Source organism: Xiphophorus hellerii, chromosome 4 (genome assembly GCF_003331165.1).
Source record: "Xiphophorus hellerii strain 12219 chromosome 4, Xiphophorus_hellerii-4.1, whole genome shotgun sequence".
In the NCBI taxonomy this organism is placed as follows: domain Eukaryota; kingdom Metazoa; phylum Chordata; class Actinopteri; order Cyprinodontiformes; family Poeciliidae; genus Xiphophorus; species Xiphophorus hellerii.
In genome coordinates this window covers 7,090,172-7,110,798 of record NC_045675.1, presented here as the reverse complement: position 1 = coordinate 7,110,798, position 20,627 = coordinate 7,090,172, and the positions used below count along the sequence as shown (strand labels likewise).

Here is a 20,627-nt window from a genome sequence, read left to right as displayed (position 1 = left end):
TTAAATGACAGGAAGGAAGATGTGGCAGTGGACTGAGACAGGCTGGGACAGCAGCCAAAACCCAGTGGAGGCTAGAACTCAGACAGGCCACTGGCTAAGCCAAGAATAGCTCGCTCTGTGAAGCCCTGACGGTGTCTGTGTGAGGGCCAGTAGACTTCTATTTTTCTTGCTGAAGTATAAAACTCTGTTTTAGTTTTAGAAACATTTTTAAGAAAAAAACAAACTTGAAATTACTGAAATTACTGCAGCAAGTACAGTGATGCACTTCATGTAAAACTGTGAACCTTGAACACATTCTCATCACTAACAACTTTTTCTTCAAGTAGTCCTGAAAACACCCAATTTCTCCTCACCATGAATATTCAACCCACTCTATGCTGTCTCATTTAATCATACAGTTGAATAATTAAGACTGACGAATGGCGTCAAAAAGAGTGATTTACCATCAAAGTATATCCTATGGTTTATTACGTCTTATGCAGTGGCAAAAGAGTGCACATTACACAAGGAATAGTAATAAATGATTATGCATGCAGCTAATTAATCTGATGAATATTTATAACCACTTAAACACATTGTAATGGACTGATTAAGCAGCCCAACACTGTGAGTTTGAATTAGTGCAGTTTTTTGAATAATGACAGAGTAACTTTCCATCTCAGTGCTAATGTTCTTCTCTTTAAATGGGGAGCCTTTTTCTCACATTTTCCCCAGCCAGCTTTTTTCCCCTCCCTCACTAATTCAAAGCAGTGAAGCTACATTAGAATGGAACATGGCAATTATCACCTTTTATCTTGGGTGGGCGCGCTTGCTCGCTCTTACCTTCCCTCTGTTGCTGGGGAATGATGGTCGGTTGCTGGGGGAACGCTTGGCTGATTGGCGCATAGGCGGCAGGGTAGGCTGCTGTTGCAAAGGGAGAACCAGAGTGGAATTCTTCACATCTCCATTTTCATATTTGACACAACAAAACTCAAATCATTATTCCATTGTTCATTCGGGTCCTCAAGTCATTGCATAAATAAATTGCATTATGACTGGGAGCTAGGGCTCATTTGTCTGGTGGATCACCACACAAAAAAAAAATGGCAAAAGAGGGAGTGGGGTGGAGTTCAACTGAACATAGATACAAACAATAAAAGAGAGACTATGTAAATGAAAGATTATGTGAGACACAAATTTAAGTCAACTAAAATTCTTTTACTATCATCCTAATTGAAGAGGAAAATACTCTAGTCATCTCTTCCTGTCACGATGCCAACTGGAGTGACCAACCAAAAAATGGAGCGGAGAGAGGGAAATAGACAGATGGAGAAAGTGAGAAAGTAGAGAAGGTAGGAGAGTTGGATCACCTGCGTAGTGCTGGACGCCAGCATAAGCCTGTTGGAGAGGGTCGGTCACCGTTGGACTCTGTGCTGCAGAGAGATGAAAAGTGAGAAAGAGAGTGAAGGGTGACTTCGAAGGAAATAGAAGCAAAACAGTCAAAGAGAGGAAGGACAGCAAGATATAGAGATCACGTTAAAGCGTGAGACAGAAACTGGCCAAACCAGAGACCCACCAGGAGGTGGGATCACACAGGGAGTGACAGCAATTTGGGTTGTCATATCATTGAGTTCTTCAAAATGCCTACTTGCCCCAGATGTTTGCATCAAATATTAACAATGTGCCAAACAAACCACTTTGTAGTTCATTACCATTGCAGCTTCCTTTGCATAATGCAAAGATGGGGAGTGAATGTCAGTTCTTCAGAAATCCATCCCAGACAACATTAAGAGGCTGAGGACAGGCTGAGGCACATCAAATTAACCATAATTGACTGATGGATGAACTGATGGATTTATCATGATACTGGGCCAGACTTCTCAGAAATATGCCAAAGACAAAGTTGATGGAGCCTTAAATACTTTTGTTCAAATAAGAAAAAAAAAGTGAAATTAAGAAAGAGGCTTTTAACATCATGTCAAAATGAAGAGATTCAATTTGTCACTCATTATATGTAGATTTTATTTTGTGGCAAACAGGTGATTCTTTTTATCAGATCAAGTACAATGGAATCACATTGAAGCATTTAAGGATACGAAGAAACAGGTGACAATGTGGCAAATGAAGCAGCAGACTTCAGCATTATTAGCTACGTAAATACGTCTTTCCTTTTATTTACATAAATCTGATATAACTCACCTGGGTAAGGATGAATGCCATTGGTGTAGATGGGCTCCGATGTAGGCTGGCCATTGCTTTGAGGCGGGAGGGCACTGAATCCGTTGACCCCAATAGGTGTGGCTATGCTTGGCACGGCTGTAGCAGAAATGCCTGGGGGTGTGCTGGTGCCTGCAAGTAGATGTTGATGTTATCATGGAAAGTCGAGTGCAGAGGTCTGTGGGGTGAATGCACATTTTCTCAACTTTGCTGCCTGTCTCTAAATGTGTTGCTTAAAACTCCCAATAAAGATGTGTTGTAATCTTTTGAACAAATGTTTGCCTGTTGAGCCAGAGTAAGGAGAGACATGAAATTTGTCAGAAATCTAATCTAAGATGGTTTTATTTTGAGAGGATGCCAAAATGTATATTGCTGGTGAAACTCCATACATTTGAATATAATGTATGGAGTTTTGCATAGATTTATTATACCCTGTCAACAGTCATCAGGCATGGCAATGACACATTTTTGTAATAAAATACTTCTTACTTGTATGTAATAGTGTAATTTTCCTTGAAATGTAAATTTGGGTTCTCATTTGCTATAAACTATCACCATTAAAAATAAACGAATTAAGCACATATGCATGTAACAAATCTACTGTATGTAATATATAAGTTTCACTTTTTGAATGAAGTTACTGAAATAAACTTTTCCATAATACTCTAATTTGCTACGATGCACCTTAGTGCTGAAAATAAGGGTTTGTGCTTTCTTCTTCTAAGCTCAGCCTGTCACCTTGCCAGTGGCCTTTTGTGCTGACAAAATTTTATTTTTTCTCTTATCTAGGTGAAGGGCATTTAAGTCATGTAGGATTATCTTTGATAGGTATTAGTAAGAATATGTAGGCCTTGTGGATTACAAATGCCAGGTACAGCATCAAGCCACTTTATATAATACATTTGCAACAGCCTTGCCTTCAGGCATCCTGCCTACTTAGTGTCAAGCCTTCAAAGCTCCTTATGACAAGGGCCAAAAAGATAGTTCAGACTGGGGTCCAGGATTATCTCACACAAATCTTTGCTATTATATTGTATAAGCCAAGGACTCTGCATGCCAAGTTATTGGATTGGCTGTGTTCCCAGAAAACACACAACATCAGAGACACAGGAGGAGAACATGACAGGCAGAGGAAGAACGGAAACATAATGTATGTTCGGAAAGGAAGTAGAAACTATAATGTGGCTGCCAATGCCGTATGGGTTTACTCTACATCTTCTATCACCAAACCTCTCTCAGCACAAGCTTCTGCTTCCTTTAATTTAATACTTGTAGTGCCTGTTTTTACAGCAAAACAAAGCTTAGACCCAAAAAGAACTAACAATGTGTGCTTTATTTTTCATTTCATAGGTAGTATTACTGGCTCAGCTCTTCTTTGTTTGGCTGTGTTTCACCCTTAGATGAAATCAGTAATTGAGCAACTGCTGCCATTAGCTCTGTGAACTTTTCTGTGAGTGAAGTTTTTTTTCCCCTCCTCACAGAAAGCACCCTGAACCACTGCTTCTGTGTTTTTTGTGTTCTCTATTCTCTCAACCTGCAGTTAGTCGTTGCAGATATACAGTTTTCACTATTTATTTAAATACAGTATACAAAGATGTACGTAACCTTAGATTTATTATTTTCTGACATTAAATCAGTCTCAAATCTAATAATTACCTCTAACAATTTCAATAAATAAAAAAAACTATATAATTGACAAGATCAATAACATAACTTTGATAATCCTAAAAGCCTTCCACGCACTCAGGCGTACTTCACTTTGTAGATTTCCACACTTACTCAAAGAAGACTCAAAGCGGACATCCGCCAGACGTGTGTGCAAAGGTCAAAGTTTTCAACGTATTCAGCTTAATGGGACAAATTCCAGACAGAGCACTGAAGAAATTTAAAGTTAAATTTGACTGCATTGTTTTAAAACTGAGATTCAATTGTAATGTAGGTAACTTAGGTAGATGCTATGTTTCTCTATGATTGGAGAGTACTGATTTGACCTCAATTTATATTTCTGGATGAGTTAGGCCCATGTCTGAAATGACATTTCTTGTAGCTTAGTGCTAAATAAATAAACTAATCTGAAACTAATTGAATTGAAAGAACAACAGCAACAGCTAAAGTTCTTGAAGAAATATAAAAGGTATAACTTATGCAAATCATCCAAATAACAAATGTTTCCCAGCTGTCACGAGATATGGACAAGACTCCCCTGACTGAGCATGGCTTGTGCCAGATGATGTTAAATGTTGGTGCATACCTGAGGACGGTGTCATAGGAGTAGCCACCAGGCCATTGACATTGAAAGCTGCCATTTGCTGCATTTGCGCGGCAGCAATGGCTGCCATGGGGTTCAGGTAGGACCCTTGTGTTGCTGCCATCAGGGCTGCTTGCTGTTGCATCATCTGCTGTAGGATTAAAGAGCAGTAGGGGGAGCGGCGAGTGGTGAGAGGGATGAAGGGAAGGACAGAAAAGAAAAGGAGGGTGAAATCGCTGCAGGATCAGAGCATGTTTACTCTCACATATCAGTTTGCTTGGCCCATGCCTTGTTCTTGAACGGAATGATCTGTTTTGCCTTGCAGCTTTGCTTGCTGGCTATTCTAAGGCCATTCTGATTTTCTGCTCATTACATGGAAAGAAGATAAAAGTTATGTAAAGTCATAGGGATGCTGAATTCTATCTATATCTATATGATTGCAATGTATATGGAAAAAAAGAGGGGGGTGGTTGCAGCGGCAGAGTTTGAGAGATAGTGTGCGAGTGGGCGATTCTCACCTGTCAGCATGAGTTGTTAGCTACTGTGTGAGTGTAAAATCTCACAGACTCCTAACTCAGGCTGTGACTTTCATGTGTGAATATGAAATAGGGGTGGGCTGGGCTGACAGAAAAGGGCGTAAGGGGTGAACGGGTCTCTTCTCTGTGATAAAATGCACCTCTTCTTGAGCAGAAAAGTGTATCTAAAAGAGGCAGGCTGAAGTTAGCAGTTTAAATTCTCCTACAGTTCAGTAAACAGGAATGTGAAAGATGATTTTAAATTGAACAGTATATGCAGCATAGATTTGCAATCATGACACATGTAATTTAAAATAGAGAGAAAAAACATGTCAAACTCATTAGGGAAAGAACAAAGTGAGAAAATAAATCAACATAAAAGTAAACACCACATTTTTTTTTACTTTCGAAGTTAAAGAAATCTTGAAATCTTAGCAATTTAACGTCTTATGAAACGGTTCATAGGGAGTGTCACATGCCTAGTGGGAAAGAAGATGATTTCAAAACTCAGATCAGAAACATTTTTTTGTCTTTCTTTAAAGCTCACCGTCTCCTCTCCCGCTGGGCTGAGACTTACAGCATGAGAGTAGGCGCCATAGGCCCCAAATTGGATGGTCATGGGACTGAAGATGCCGAGTTGGCCTGCCATCTGGTGCATTCTACGCAGGGTCCTCTCCTTATCAGTGTCTGCAAATTTGACCACCAGGCTGGACGAGGCACCCTGTGGGCACACATGCAGTTTACAAGGTTAATGAAATATGTAACTAAGGCTTGTAAGACTATCCTATTAAAAATGTGTATCACTTCAATTCATTCAAATGGCACAGTGTCTTGCAAAAGTACCCAACTCATTGAATGATTTTCAGATTCTGTCATGTCGAAGCAACAAACTTCAGGGTATTTTATTGAGATTTATTCAACAGATCAACAGAAAGCAATGGAGGAAAAATAGTATGGCTTTTATAAATAAAAGTCAGAAATGTGTTGTGTGCATTCAATGTCATTTAGTCTGAAATCCAACTTATGGCCATCTGAATGGATCCAAGTAGTAAATAGAGTACACTTGTGTATTGAGATGCATATCTTCAATAAAACAAGCACATTTTACTGTGGTTAATAACACTTTCCTACCCACTTTTGCCAGCATCTTGTAGTGGGGTTGATATAACATTTTTTGGACCACAGAACCTGAGCTATATGATGGTCCCCTTCATGTCTATACTAATGTGTAATGGTTTGAACAAGTGAATGTGGCACCTTCAAGCATCTGGAAATTATTCTCAAGAATGATCCAGACTTGTTCAGCTACATAAGTTCTTTCTGATATATTGGCTGATTTCTTCTGACTTTCCCATCATGTCAAACAAGAGAGCGACATGTTCCAGGTTTGGCCTTAGAAAATATTCAAAGGTGTGCCTCTAATCAACTCCACGTCTATTCAAAGTTTCCAAAGCCATGGAATCATCATCTAGCCTTTCCCTCATAGTTAAAAGAAATAATAATAAATCTCTAACATAACATTTCAGGTTTCAATTATAAATTCATGTGCTAGAATTCCATGGTGAACGTTTACAAGTAAGTTCAACTAAAGATCTGATTCAAGACCTGGAAATCAATGCGAACAGACTCCATCTATTTAATCTTTCCCACTTTTTTTTTTAAAGACGAATGGATAAAATGCCTCTTAATGTGGAAAGGTGGTAGTAAACAACAAATACCTGCTGTATTATTGTGAAAGTTGTTCTACAATCTTTCATTTCAGAGGGAGTACACTACATCGTTTACTAATTAGGTTATTTCTGAAAATAATTTACTTTTAATGTGTGTCAAATTAAAGACAAACATATTCATAATACTTTTCAAATGTTGATTTGCAAAACAAATGTCAAAACTGCATATAAGTTCGCTTTCACTTAGTTGTTTTATTGGTCTATCACATGAAATCATAAATTAAACATTTCAAGGAGTATGAATACTTTCACAAGGTATTTTATGTCTAATGAATGTAATAAATACTACGTTGGCCATCTTCAGAAAGCTAATATCAGTTTCGCAGATAGTATTAATTAGGATGATTAACTAGAAATCTATTTTCTCAACTTCAAACTTAATGAAGTTCATGTTATCAAATTTAAAGTGTTTTTCTGCATCTGAAAGTTAGTAAATACATGAATATCCTCAAGATTGACAAAACATAGGTGATTTAGGAAAAGTGGTGCATTGCAATATAAGGTCTATATCTCGTTTTTCATTAGCTGACAGCTGGGATAGGTATCTCTCATTTGATTTGCAGTTTATGTTACAGTCTAGCTTTAAGATCTAATATATTTAAACCAAAGGGACAAAGGAAAATGAATATGCACCTTGTATTTGTGTAGTCACTTAGCTGTCATCTTTCATCGGAAGAGAACAGTGAGTGCTCTTCGCTTTTGTGAACTTTCCAACTCCACTGTATACACTGGGAGTGAACTGTGATCCTAACCAGATCCCACAGGAGTGCCAGTCCCCCACTGGTAAAGCTTCACTGAATATAGTATCGGGTAATTAGGTCTGACAAAAGCCTTCGGCATGTAGAGGGCGAAGTATTGACTAATGGCTCTTCCTTATGGCAGATATAGTTCCGTATTGATGTTCGTGCTCCTGAGTTTGCATCCAATTAAATCATTTGAAAGACACAGACCAGAATCAGTTGCTCATTTGGACAAAGCGGGGGGAAGTGAGTCTACGTGTGAGTGAAAGACAGATATAGAAGGAACAAGAGAGGATGATGAGGCTACCGGGCACAAAAAGCAGCTACAGACACTGTCAAGAGGACCAGGCTTCTATTTAATTACAGGCAAAGCATGCTGGGAAAGAGCATGGAGTACCACCAGGACAGAAGGACAGAAACAGCTAGGGGGGCAGTGAGGATATGATTAGTAAGATCATAAAAGCAAAGGCACAGTAAGAGGAGAGGACCCCATAATCACAAGTCTGATTCACAAAAAATGCCTCATCCTGACAAGGTCAGAGCAAATTCTCGTTTTGATTAAAATTTCAGTATTTTTTGATGATTGGAAATTAAAAATGTCAGACAACTGCAGGGTACATAAGGATGGACAGAAGACAACTTTTGTGGAGTACACCTATTTCTTTTGCAGAATACAAGCACTAAGTGCAAAGAGACTAAACTGACGGAAGTCTATTAGTTAATTCTTAAAATAAAAGTTTGTTTAGACAAAATGTTACAGGTACACTAAACAGTAACATGTCTAATTTTATGGTTAATACTTCAAGATGTTAATGCTTTTATTATTATTATTGTCATGGTATTTTAAAAATCATGTTATTTTTGCATCTTCAAAACCTGACCTTGCATGCATACGCCTGCAAACATACATCCCCACACATTGATTTTTCACAGTTCTCTGATAAAAGTGATTTGTTTACATCATAACCCCCCATGCACCACATTTCCAGCTGTCATAATCTAATAAATTCTGCATGAAAGTGATAAATATGCATATGCCAATGTAGAAAACCAACTCTTGTTGAGAGTTTTTGCAAGTTACCCAAACTAAGACTCATGAACAGTCGTTCAGCACTACAGAGGAAATGTTTTGGCTGTAGATAACTATGAAAAAGAGTCGGGAATGATGGAAAGCATCGGCAGAGACCCCCAGGACAGCACATCTCAGATGGGAACATATCAGAGCCAGCCAGCACCCCACCTCAGGCCAGAGGAGACCCATCTGCTGCTTCTCCCTTGGTGCCATTTTAATTAGTTAAATCAATACTTGAATATGGCAGTGTTAACGGCACTGGTTTTCCCCTTCTAATTTCATTTCATTCCACCTCCTGACCTTTTTTTTTCTATGCTTTCTCAGCTTTGTGGTGTAGTTTAAGGAACTGGACGGTTAGATTTAATGAGGTTGGCAGTGTGCAAACATCTTCCTGGAGCGTTGTTGCTAAAGCCTGGCCACAGCACAGAGGCGTGGCATTTAAATTCACTCATTCTTTGCCGTGTGTATCTGTGTATTCTTATATTCTTTTAATACCTCATGAAGAATGCATTATGAGTATTGTGACAGTGAAAGCCTGAGGCTGTCTGTAGTCACTGCACCGTGACTCCAGATGAAGAAAGTCTGGCTGAGCCTGCTTCCTTCCAGCAGAGAGCTCTGTCTCAGCACTGAAACAGACCCACTCTGAATATTTTTGGCAAATATTCTAAACTAGTACAATTGCCTCTGCAGATTTTAGCCTTTTCACCTCAACTACGACAAAAAAAATGTTACATATAAGGACTACAAACTAGACTGAAGGTGGAATCAGACCGGTATGATTCAAACATTTTTGTCCACAAACGAAATTTGACCTTCCTTCCTAGAAAATAGAAGTTTGATGTTTCATCAAACCATACGTAAGAATTGTAAAAATTAGGCTTTTTTATTGCACTGTATTAAAAAAATCCAATGCTGATAGTAAAATAATTCCTGACCGAAGTAATTGACCGTGGTGTAGAGCCCGAAGAGCCACATGCGGTCCAGAGTCACAGGTTGCAGAACCTTGTAAAAGATCAAACGTCCCAAACCACTTAAAGAAAAAGAAGTGTGTGGCCAGGTAATGAAGGAACAGTTGCGGGCAAACAAGCAATGGATACAAACCAGCCGCTCCTCGCTGGCTGCAGAAAATCACGAGCTGACAAACAAACAGAATAATAACCTCCCGCAGCATGACTCCAGTACCTGGAGAGAAAATGAATTCTCCAAATTTGATAAGGGCCAACAGGGAGCCATCACTTTTGACAGGTACAACTAAGGAATTTGTCACAGGTTCAAAAACTAATCAAATTTTTTTGAAGAACACACTTGACTTCGGAAAATCTCCTATATTGGATTTTGTATAGGGGACATAATGCGCAGAATGGGAAAAAGCACAATGGTAATTGAGGGATTAGAACTCAACTGCAGCGGAGAAATGGGATAATGCTTTTATCTCTGCATTACTGTGATAGAAAGACACTGTGGTGAAGTGTCTAAAACCAGGTAAACTGACACTTTTTTTCTATCCTTCACAAAGGCCTACAACAATACCAATAACAAGCTGGCTCAATGAAGGGGAAATTAATACAAAAGCACAAAATAACAGCCATTTACATTGTTTCAGTAGCATTCAATGTAAAATCTACAATTAAATAACTAATAAGACCTCGACACTCATCTGCTTTTCACAGATCTAAGAAACTAAATTAATCAACTGAGGTGCAAAAAATAATTGAACACACTATAACAAGTTTGTTTGATAATTATCTAACCCCCCATGAGGGCCTCATATTCAACTCTCTGACCCTCGCTGCAGCTCTAAAAGCCTCATGGGAAGAACATCTCTCATTAGCAGAGGGAAAGCTGACTTGGTCTGGATCTACTTTCTACATCCATGGCTACCACTGTGCAGGACACTGAATCAGACCAAATATATCTCCGATACATCCCTCATTACATCACAACTCTACAACACACACCAACAAACTCCTGAAGCCCTGTCAGCCACGCTGCAACACCAAACACGACAATGTGTGCAATTTGCTGGTTGCTGCGTGCTTGCCCCTGGGTTTACCATTTTGAAGTTCTGCCACCTGTGTGTTCGCAGTCTTACAGCTGAACTCATGAGAGGGCCTGCTCTGTGCTCAATCATCCTTTGGGTTACATTTCAAAGCACCTGAAACCCACAATAAACTTCAATTAAAGCTATGACCCAATCTATCAGTGTGAGCCCTATTGGTGACTTCCAGTGCCCTTAAGCTTCATTAAAGCTTTTCACAGAGGGCCACTGTGTTTCACTTGCAGTATTATTTATAGCATGTGTGTGAGCCAGGTAACACAGATGTTGCTGTGAGAACATTAAGAGGGAAAGAGAGACAGAGTGAGAGACAACTTTTTGTTCAAGGTTCATTCAGACCTCGCAGCTGGCACCAGGCGGTGTGCAGAGCAGCCCACTCTTCGAATCCTGCCTCCTGTTAGTCTGTTGTTGACGACATGTGGCAGTGATATTATCCAAATTAACTGCATCTCCCATTGCGTCCAAAGCTTTCGCTGGATACTAATGACCACCTTGCCAATTAATCTGAGTGAAAGTTGGATTTGGGGAGATGAAGACAACAGGTGCGAGGATAGATGGAGAGAGCTATGGATAATTTACTGTAGATTATTTATAAACTTTTGGCTGTCTCTTGATCCAGTGTAGGTCTGTTTGAGACTCCATATGTTAACTTCAACATTTTATCCGTGGCTCAACTCAGGTGACCCAGTGCTCTAAAATACTGTGTTAGCTACAATACAAGTTAAGAAATAAAGAGTGGATGTGAGCCATGACCATTAGCCAAATTCCTTGAGCAAGGCTGCAAAACAAGGCCTCTTATAATTTAGCAATGTAACTCTGCCAAATACAATTCAAATTGCCTTCTACGGATTAAGCCAACAAGTTTCTTTGATGAAAAAATTGTATTTAGACTTTGCTTAAATCTAAATGGAAAGACACCTGTCTTTACATGAAGTTCTTGCAAAGTAACTTTTCCATGGCTAATAGTTCACTTTTTGACTGTACCACTTAAATGTTTCACTCTCTGCTTTAGTATAATGTAAAATGAGGCAGCATCAAAAAGGTGAAAACTCCGGCACATCTGGCTCCAAGAACCCGATCTGGCTGCCAGGAAGCATCCGTAAATATTTATTTCGGCAACATCAGTGAAGTGTGTGGAGGAGCAAATGCTTGCCAGAAAAAGTGGATGCTCCTGTGTGTCCAGCTGTGTGCTATAGTAACCAATGGACACCCAGCACTGGCAGAGAGGTGCTCAGTAAATTACGAAAATTATAAAAAGTGTTTTTGCAGCCTTCATTAAGCAAAAGGAGAAAAAGAAGTTTACGAAAGCAATACTTCCTGTGTAACATTAGGCTTATGATGTTTGTATATTTAGCTGTATTAAAGGATCAAGTCTAACACATTCCCAGGGTTTGCTCTGTTAACCATTTATTTGTAATTCTGGTAGTATGTTTAAAGGACAATGTGCTGCTTAAGTAAAAATTCTCTATTTCCTAATTACACAAATTCTTAATGCAACTTGGACTGTTTTCTATTTATGAATAGGGGGATGAACACACCTACCCAGATGTTTTAGATTTATTTTTCCAATTTTATACTAGGTGTCATATCTCTTCTATATTACAGTTATCTACAATTTTGTATTAGTCTATCACATGAAACGCCAATGAAATACAGTCCAGTTAGTTAATTTTAATGTGGCAATGTGAGAACAAGTAAACATAAACTTATGTTTACGAAGCAAATTCCGCTATCGTAACAATATGTTTTGAAAGACAAGAAAAAAACAAAACGGGTTCTCAGTAGGATTCTAGAATGAAGTTCATCTGAATACAAGCCAAAGTTATCCGTGGGTTAAATCTGGCATTGATTGCATTGACAAATAATTGTAGAATAACCAAAAGGTATTGAAAGGCTTATAAAGTGCAAATCTCCCTCATTATCATCTGAGACCCAACACTATAATATCAAAACGCAGTTGAGGAAGCAAAGAGGTTTATTAATCTGACCCCATTTTGGAGATCCATCCTAACTCTAGGGTGCTTTTTAATATTATTGACTCCCTTGTTAACTCTCCCTGTAGTCTCTGTAATGAAGCCCCTGTACTTTTAAGTGTTTTAAATGTTTTAATATTCTTTAACAAAAAGTGGCCCCATGACAGGGGCCATACTGTCACTGGTAGTAATTTGGCTTTGATGAGATGTTACCAAGACATTTCTACTATGTAGCTGAAAGAAGTTTTGACTTTTGTGAAGCCCTTTATCTTCTCTTCTTTTATTACAAACTATCCAGATGTATTTAATTATATATGTATTGCTGTATGCTGTGTGGTTGAAATGATTCTCAGAATGTGCAATAGAAGCCAATATATAAACTACAACAGTTTTAAAATGGGTAGACAGATTGTGTGGGTTGGTATTAATGCAGAAGCAGCAAATAACTTGTCAGGTTAATTACCTCCCAACAGGTGATAAGCATATATTTATTGTCAAGCATAAAATATTGCAGCCATGCAAAGTACAATGGCAAATCTGAACATCTTTATAAGATTGAGACCGTTTGTTATCCCAGCTTAACAGTACAAAGTAAAGGATTTTATACAGTGTAGAGTTAAAATAACGGTAGGACTGCAGGATAAATTACCCCCTCAAAACATGTAAAGTGTTTGACACCAAAACTACTCTTCTAGAAAAGCAGAGAAACAACAAACTGATGAACTCCACTGAGTAGACAATGTGAGGCAACATTAAAAATGATAAAGAATATGGATTAAAGTTTTGTTTTTTATTGTTATGATATTTTCTTTTTGTCTTAATTTTAACTTGTTTCTCTGACATTTTACTTCATTTCATTTCATTCTAACTATTAACCCACGTACTTGTAAATAACTATCTAATGCAAATCTGACAGCAGCAATTTAGAGTTACAGAGTTATGAAAAATGTTAAGACTGGAATTAAGATAACAGAAATTCGCCATTGTCCTGGACCCTCTAATTAGCTGCTTACTTTAAAGTTTGTCAATATGAATATTGATAAATAATATTTTTCTGTTTATCAATACACAAACTACATATTGTGTATTGTAAACCATGGTCATGTAAACATGTGAGCCATCCACACATAAACAAAGACGTCTGTAAATTTTACTCTAACTTGCTGATAGCTAAAGAACAGGGAGATAACAGTAAGGTGATCAGGATAACATTATACAGAAAATAAAGTTCTGCAAAATATAGTAAAACATTTAAAGTAGAAGTACATTATTTTCTTTTACCGCAACGTTCATTTTATACTTTCTGGAGCGGCTTAATGAACTCAACATCAAAAGTTGTGTCAGAGGCCAAACTATTTTTGGGTTTATCACAGACCATTGCTACAAAGACAAATTCTTTTTTTTTTTTTTTGTAGCTCACATATCAGACCTATGTTTTTCTTCACAAATATGCCTATTTTGAAAAATATATATATTCTCACCCATGAACTGATAGTTAGAAAGACCTGGGGTCTGGGACAATTGACTCAGGTGTCGCCCCCTGTCAGCAGTTGTGCCAGCAGGTGTGCAGAGCAGCCCAATTCATCTGATCCTGTATAGTTCATCCAATTGTAAAGAATCAGGGCAGCTGCATTTAAAATGTCAAAGTGCCATAAAATCAGCAGCTTTACACTTAATATTCTTCTAAGTCATGCAAGTATGTTGGGAAAAAAATAACACTTATTCAACAGAACATAATTTATGTAATTTAGTTCTACAGTAAAAAGCATTTAAGCTCCATATTTGCCACTGTTAACAGTAAATGACTTTTAGTGGAAATGTTATTATCATGTCCCTCCAGTCTGAATTTAGCATGATTAACCAAAAAAGGCAATACAGTAAACAACAAAATAAACTAACAACAACTACCCATTTTCGGGTGTTTTTTTTTTTTTCTCTCACTTCCTCAGGTGTATTATTTCCCCTCAGATATTTGTTGACTTTAGAATTTGTAATATTTACCTCTGTCCACTTTCAAACCCATTATTCAACTTGACTTGCAATTCTGTCATCCATTGTTTAATTATATAACATCATCATAAACATTTTGCCTTCTATTCTCTCTACCTGCTTCCTGTCACTGCTCAAACAAGTGAGAGAAGATAAGCGCTACATAGATCATTATGTGCTGCATTCACTTGCATGCAAGACATAAGATATCTACTACTTTACCGTTCGACTAAATGACAATTTTTTTAAAGCATATTTATTCTTCTATTGATTAATAAAAACTAAAACATCCTAGCTCTACTGTAAACATTACTTCACATTAAATTAATAATTTTACAGTGCATTTGTTTATTAGTTCTATATTCTGAAATTTCATGTTTTATAATTGTTTATGATTCTTATAAAAGAATCCCATGTCATCATTAAATTTAGTATATTTTCAAGCAGATGCTTGAGGCTTATTTGCTGCTGCTAAGGCATTGACTGCACAATTTCTCTGAAGAGAATCCCACCTAAAAACCCTTCTTCAACACCTAATTTAATCAATAATGAGTGGAAGAAACTGAGCATTTTTAAGCTTTATAACAATTTAGGGTTAGCTAAAATACTTCTCTATTTTTTCCCGCAAATAAAACAAATCTCTGATGTCAGAACTAATTGTCTACCAAAATGATTTCTGTCCTGCTAGCATTCTAGAAAATCACCCCATGTCCTGACTTTGCAATCAAACTACGATTTGCTCAGTGACAACCAAAACACATTCAGAAATCCTTTTGTAGCATGCAGTCCTCATCTTCCTTCAAGATTTTGATGTAAATACAATATATTTTTTTTTGCCAGAAAATAGCTTGGACCAGAGGAGGATATAGTCATTGAGTGAAAAAACAGATATAGGGCCTCCTGCTGTTTATTTTAAAGCACCAGATGCTGACTCTGGCAATAACACATTGGTAAAATGTGTTTGAATCTTGGCTCACAATGTGATTTGAGTAACTATGGTGACCACAAATATGTGCATGCAGAGGGTATTTGTTACACGTTTGGATGTTTTTCTTGCCATAATGTTTGACTTTCCAAAGGAATAGAAGGACAAAGATTCTATTGCATTTTGAAAATATGTATTCCACCTGCTGTGGGAGAGTGCATGCAGAGGAAAATTTGCCCATTGCCAATTTGTTTTTGCATTGAATGGACTGTAGGCTTAGATTTTTGAAGTGTTATTCTCAGAACCACAGAGAAAACAATTAGCACAGACAGGTTGGTGACATTGCATTATCTGGCGAAAAAAGTGGAAGGTTTGTAATACAGAGCTAGCACAGACTCTGATACTTACAGGCATAGTTTGTCCACCATGCAAACTATTGATGGCGGCTTGCGCTTCTGCGTGGCTCGAGTACTTGACAAAGGCACAGCCTGTACACACACACAAAGAGATGGGAACATCAGTAAAATGGCTTTGAATTGCATAGAGAAAACACTATTCATCACCACTGACTTTATGCTATCATTTGCTTTCCTGATTTGTTAACATATTCTATCATTTGTGTTTTGTGTTAAATCAGTGTTACTACAAAGAAGGCATTAGCTGCCTGGGACATTCTTCTTCCTGTCCATTTCTGTTTTGACCCCTGTCGGCTTTAAAAACTAAAGCCAGAGCATTTACTGTCTTAGCGTGTCTGTCATTATTTATCTGTTCAATATTTACATAGTGGGAATTGTGCACAGTCACTCCTAAAACAGATTATGCAAAGGCATACTATTCTGCCTTTCTAATCGTCTCTCAGCTCACAGAGGAAAGAATTAGGTGAGTTTTATAGAGGATTCAAATCATCTTAAAGGTGTTGTTTAGCTGAGGCAGAAAAATAAAACTGAACAGAAGTGGTTGACCACAAGGGAGCAGGCTTTGAATAATTCTGGAACCCTACTGTAGTTAGATGATATAAGTATATTTCAAGCTGATTATAGTCGTTGGTAAGACTGAATAAATATACATTGTGACAGGTTGATTCAGAATATGGACCTCAATAAATTAGAATGCTATTATAAAGGTTTCAGTAAATCAATACAAAAATTAAACACTCATCTACATAGATTCATTGGAAAGACAGTTGCATATTCTTAGGGTTTACTTTTTTTACCTTGATGATTTTGGCTTATCGCTAATATAATATGTATCAGTACTTGGTTAAGTCTCCTTATGCTTGACTTACAGCATCACACTTACAGTGTGATTATTCTGTGACATTGCTGAGGTTTTTAAAAAGCCCAGGTAGGTTTAAAGGTGGACATCAGCAAATTTGCATAATTGGTTCTGATGTCTTATGATCTTATTGACAATGCTTCATAGATTTTGGACCGGTTCAGATCAGACTAGTTTTCTGGCCTGTCAAGCAACCTTATACTATGGTCACTAAATCAGATATTGGTACTTTTGCCAAGCCCAGCTGGAACATGAAATTAGCATCTCCATATAGCCTGGCAGCAGAAGGAAGGATGAGGTGTTCTAAAATTTCCTGGAAGACAGCTGGGCTCGATTTGGGATTTTGGACAAACACCAGGAAATGACATTTCATCACTGATTGAAACTTCACCCTGGACCTCAAGCAAGTTGGATTATCTACCTCTCTGTCCCTCTGGGCTCAGGGATCTTGAATAAAAAAATGAAATGTAAAATGGACTTTCAGCTGCAAAGAAGACTTTTGACAAAAATGGAACAGTTCTTCCTTTATCTAATTAAGCAATCTGATATTTCCGGTTCATTAGTAGCTTAACATATGGAATGCAGCTTACTGCTCATTTTCCAAACATGCTGGTGTGCAGTGACTCTTCAAGCTCCGATTCCCGCTGCAGTCAAGGCCTTAAGAACTTTTCATCAAATAGCCAGACTCTTTTGCAGTAGAATTTCACTTTTTCAGTAAAGGACTAAAATATATTAGTTTTTGTTAATTTAATGTACAGAGATGCACCTGAATCTGAACACTAAAAACAACAACAAAAATAAAAACTAGTGACTTGAAACACTGAGAAAATGAAATGTACTCATTTTTATTGTTTTGATTTTATTTACTTTGCATGAATTTAATTGGAGCCAGTGATCTAGAACCAAAGGCTTTCCCTGGGTTCAGTCCTTGTTTGATATAAAAATATCCATGCTTGCAAAATGTCAATATATATATTCAAATATATATTCTGCATAGCTGAAGGAGTTCTAATTTATTTTAGCTATTTTATTCTTAGGTGGATTCAGGATTACTACTCTGAGATATTATATCATGGGGTCAGCTTTTGGTTTTCTAAACACCACAACAAATCATTAATTTGTGTGAACACACAAATGACATGCATTTATGGGTAAACATTTTTAAATCATTGCATGTGGAAACATGGTGAGTGGTAAAGGCCATGTGTTTTCTATGCTGGAAAATGCCCTCAAAGCTGTAGAGATCTACAGAGGCAAACAGAAGAGTCAAAGAAGCCTTTGATTCTGTCACAGCACTCCAGCACCCTTTTTACTTCACTCAAACACCCCTCCGGGTAGAGGCAGGAAAGGTCTTCATTTGTCCAACTGAAATGCATCAGGCTACTGTGTACCATTTGACTTTAATGCTCTCTTTGAAGACCTTCTCCAACAAACACATTTAACCTTTGCAGCAGAGATAAAACATGGGGATTTGATTTAGCTAAAACATATTTGATCCTTTCAAGGAAAAGTAACTTCGCTGTTGGTTTCTTTACAAGGCTACTATATATTGTGCTGATGTTCGAGTGATGCCAGCAACTGAGGCCAAACAGAACTGCCAGGCTTTGGTCCCACAATAAGTGGAATACCATGTTGAATGTATAATGTCCTCCAATTTCTCATCAAAAGACAGTGCCACAACTATGCATTTTCTACTAAAATTTAAATAAATAAACAATGTTAGGGGACAAAGTGCACAATATTTCAAAAGAACTAGAAGTGCTATGACCTCATAAATTATAGTGCACATTTAAGTTTTGGTATTTGGTGGTTCAGAGTGCGTTTGGGGGGGAAAAAAGAAATTGTATTGCTTTCAAGCGAGAGGATCTGCGCTGCCTTTTGAATTCCCGGGGTAATAATATGTATGCATGAATTCCATCCCTCTGGATGGCTGACATTTATAACACAACTTAATTATAGACCTAAAAGCCATCTCTCTATTATTGCTGACAATTCAGGGCTCTATTCAACTCTGGCAGCAAGTGTTGCACTTTGAAAGTGCTTTGAGGAGCAGCACCATAGAGAGATGGATGTTAAACTTCTCGGCCTTTTTACTGGGTGAAGAGGGGTGCTGAAAAGCCTCTGAGTAGCATAAATTTACATCAACAGGGACAAAGCCTCAGTCGTGGAACAGATAGCGCTGTCAATTTCAAGGTCTGTCTCACTCAAATTATGGGAACCTCATCCTGAGTGAGGCGGTTGGCAAAATAATTTGCCGTAACATCCGGTAATGATTGCGTGGGACTGTTGCACGGACAGTGATAGAACTAGATACCTATGTATGCAATCTTTGTGTGATTGTGACATTCATAGTTAATACTGAGTTTTTACTCTCCTCATTTCATAATAACAAAATTCGAAAAAGCAGGGGTGCTCTAGTCAGTGATAACATCAACATACACTAAACCAGGGAAAACACAGAACGTGAGGAAAGAAAAGAGTCGAGGTGTGAGGTGCAGGAAGGTGAAAATGAGTGAAAGCACAAACAAGGAGGAAAACTAGTTCCTTTCTGACACCGCCGCATGGGCTTTATTTTAGTTTATATGCTGTCAATCAGCTTGAGGCATCTAAACAGACAAAGAGAAAGGGAGTGGGGGGAAAGCAGGAGCAAGATGGCAAAAACAGAAACAAGCCACAAAGCAAAAAGATGGTGAGCTGGATGGGCTAAAGAGAGCAACAGACCTGGGATTAACAGTGAAATGAACAGATGTAGGCAACGATGCAGGTGTGAGGTTTTGTATAATCATGCTTTGTCTAGAATTTACACTTCATCACCTCATGTACCCTACCTTCCTTCATTTTCAGAGACTGTACCTACATAATTAAATCTAATTCAGGAGACAGAATAACAGGTTGAAATTCAGATCAGTATCTTGAGAATCCATTGTTGTGTATAAATGTGTTTATTTGTGATGCTAACTTGTTTTCTAACTTTTTAACTGAATGACAGTTTTTCACATGACAAATTTGGAGTGAGCATAACTAACCTTGACATAAAAAGAAGTGAATGAAAAAAACAATGTTTGAAACTTTTTGTAGAAAACAAATGCAATGCTTTTTGTCTGCCAACATGAGAGCTTGTGTTAAGCACACAGACAGTCTTGCATGCCCCTCCTCTTCTTTAAACTTAACCATGATGCCTTTGTCTTGTGTTAAGTTTGACAGTATAAACAAAAGACACATGTCCAAGTAATCCAACCTAATAACAATGTTCTGTTGTTCAGGTTTCCTGATTCTTGGTGGGAATGAGCTTGCAACTCTGGAAGAGAAAAAGAGAGGACTGAAGCAGCAGCTTAAAGTGTTCTGTCACTTTTCTCTTAAATCATTGTGAAAGTAAGCACTGCCAAAAGAACAGCACAAATAGGTTTGTCTTTAGCTTACGTGAGTGAAGACTTTGTCAACTGATGCACATAAACAGATTTAGGACGTCATCAAAGAGAAACACCAACAGTACTATTTAGAAGTAGACTGAATTATAAAAGTGGTCTTAATAAACCTTTTTCTGTGAAAAATTATGACACTGCAATAAAGATGTGAATGAGAGCAGCTGTTATTTAATTCACCCATACTAAAAGTTTAAATGAGCAAAGAGAGCAAAAGTAATTAATCAGATGTAAATATTCTCATAGAGGCAAGGTCACAAATCAAAATGTTAATTGGTGAATGACATCATGGTATGCATATTTATTTTTAAGCTTCCTTTGAGACAAAATACTGTACGTAAAGTGATTAAGAACTAGTTCCTGTTGGAGTTATAAACTTAGCTACAGACATTTAGATGGTGAAAATCAATCAAGTCATTTTAACCCGGTTAAAATGAACTCAGAGCTAGTTCTTGTTCAGTTGTGTACTGTCAACGCCTCATCTGT

The 20,627-nt window shown here is 37.7% G+C and overlaps 1 protein-coding gene across 10 annotated transcripts in view; it reads right to left on the bottom strand.

Moving 5' to 3' along the window:
- Positions 1–20,627, bottom strand: part of celf6 (CUGBP Elav-like family member 6) — a 159,689-nt gene that overhangs the window by 17,875 nt on the left and 121,187 nt on the right. For 4 of the 10 annotated variants that reach the window (XR_004339041.1, XM_032561295.1, XM_032561294.1 and 1 more), the window contains 6 exons: positions 15,853–15,932; positions 5,507–5,680; positions 4,448–4,595; positions 2,179–2,328; positions 1,350–1,412; positions 823–903 (listed from right to left, as the gene is read on the bottom strand). Coding sequence is in view for 9 of the 10 variants with exons in the window: in XM_032561295.1 (XP_032417186.1) it covers positions 823–903; positions 1,350–1,412; positions 2,179–2,328; positions 4,448–4,595; positions 5,507–5,680; positions 15,853–15,932 (696 nt within the window). In the remaining variant the exon portion in view is untranslated. The remainder of the gene's footprint in view (positions 1–822; positions 904–1,349; positions 1,413–2,178; positions 2,329–4,447; positions 4,596–5,506; positions 5,681–15,852; positions 15,933–20,627) is intronic. The other 6 variants (XM_032561296.1, XM_032561289.1, XM_032561293.1 and 3 more) reach the window with 5 other exon arrangements.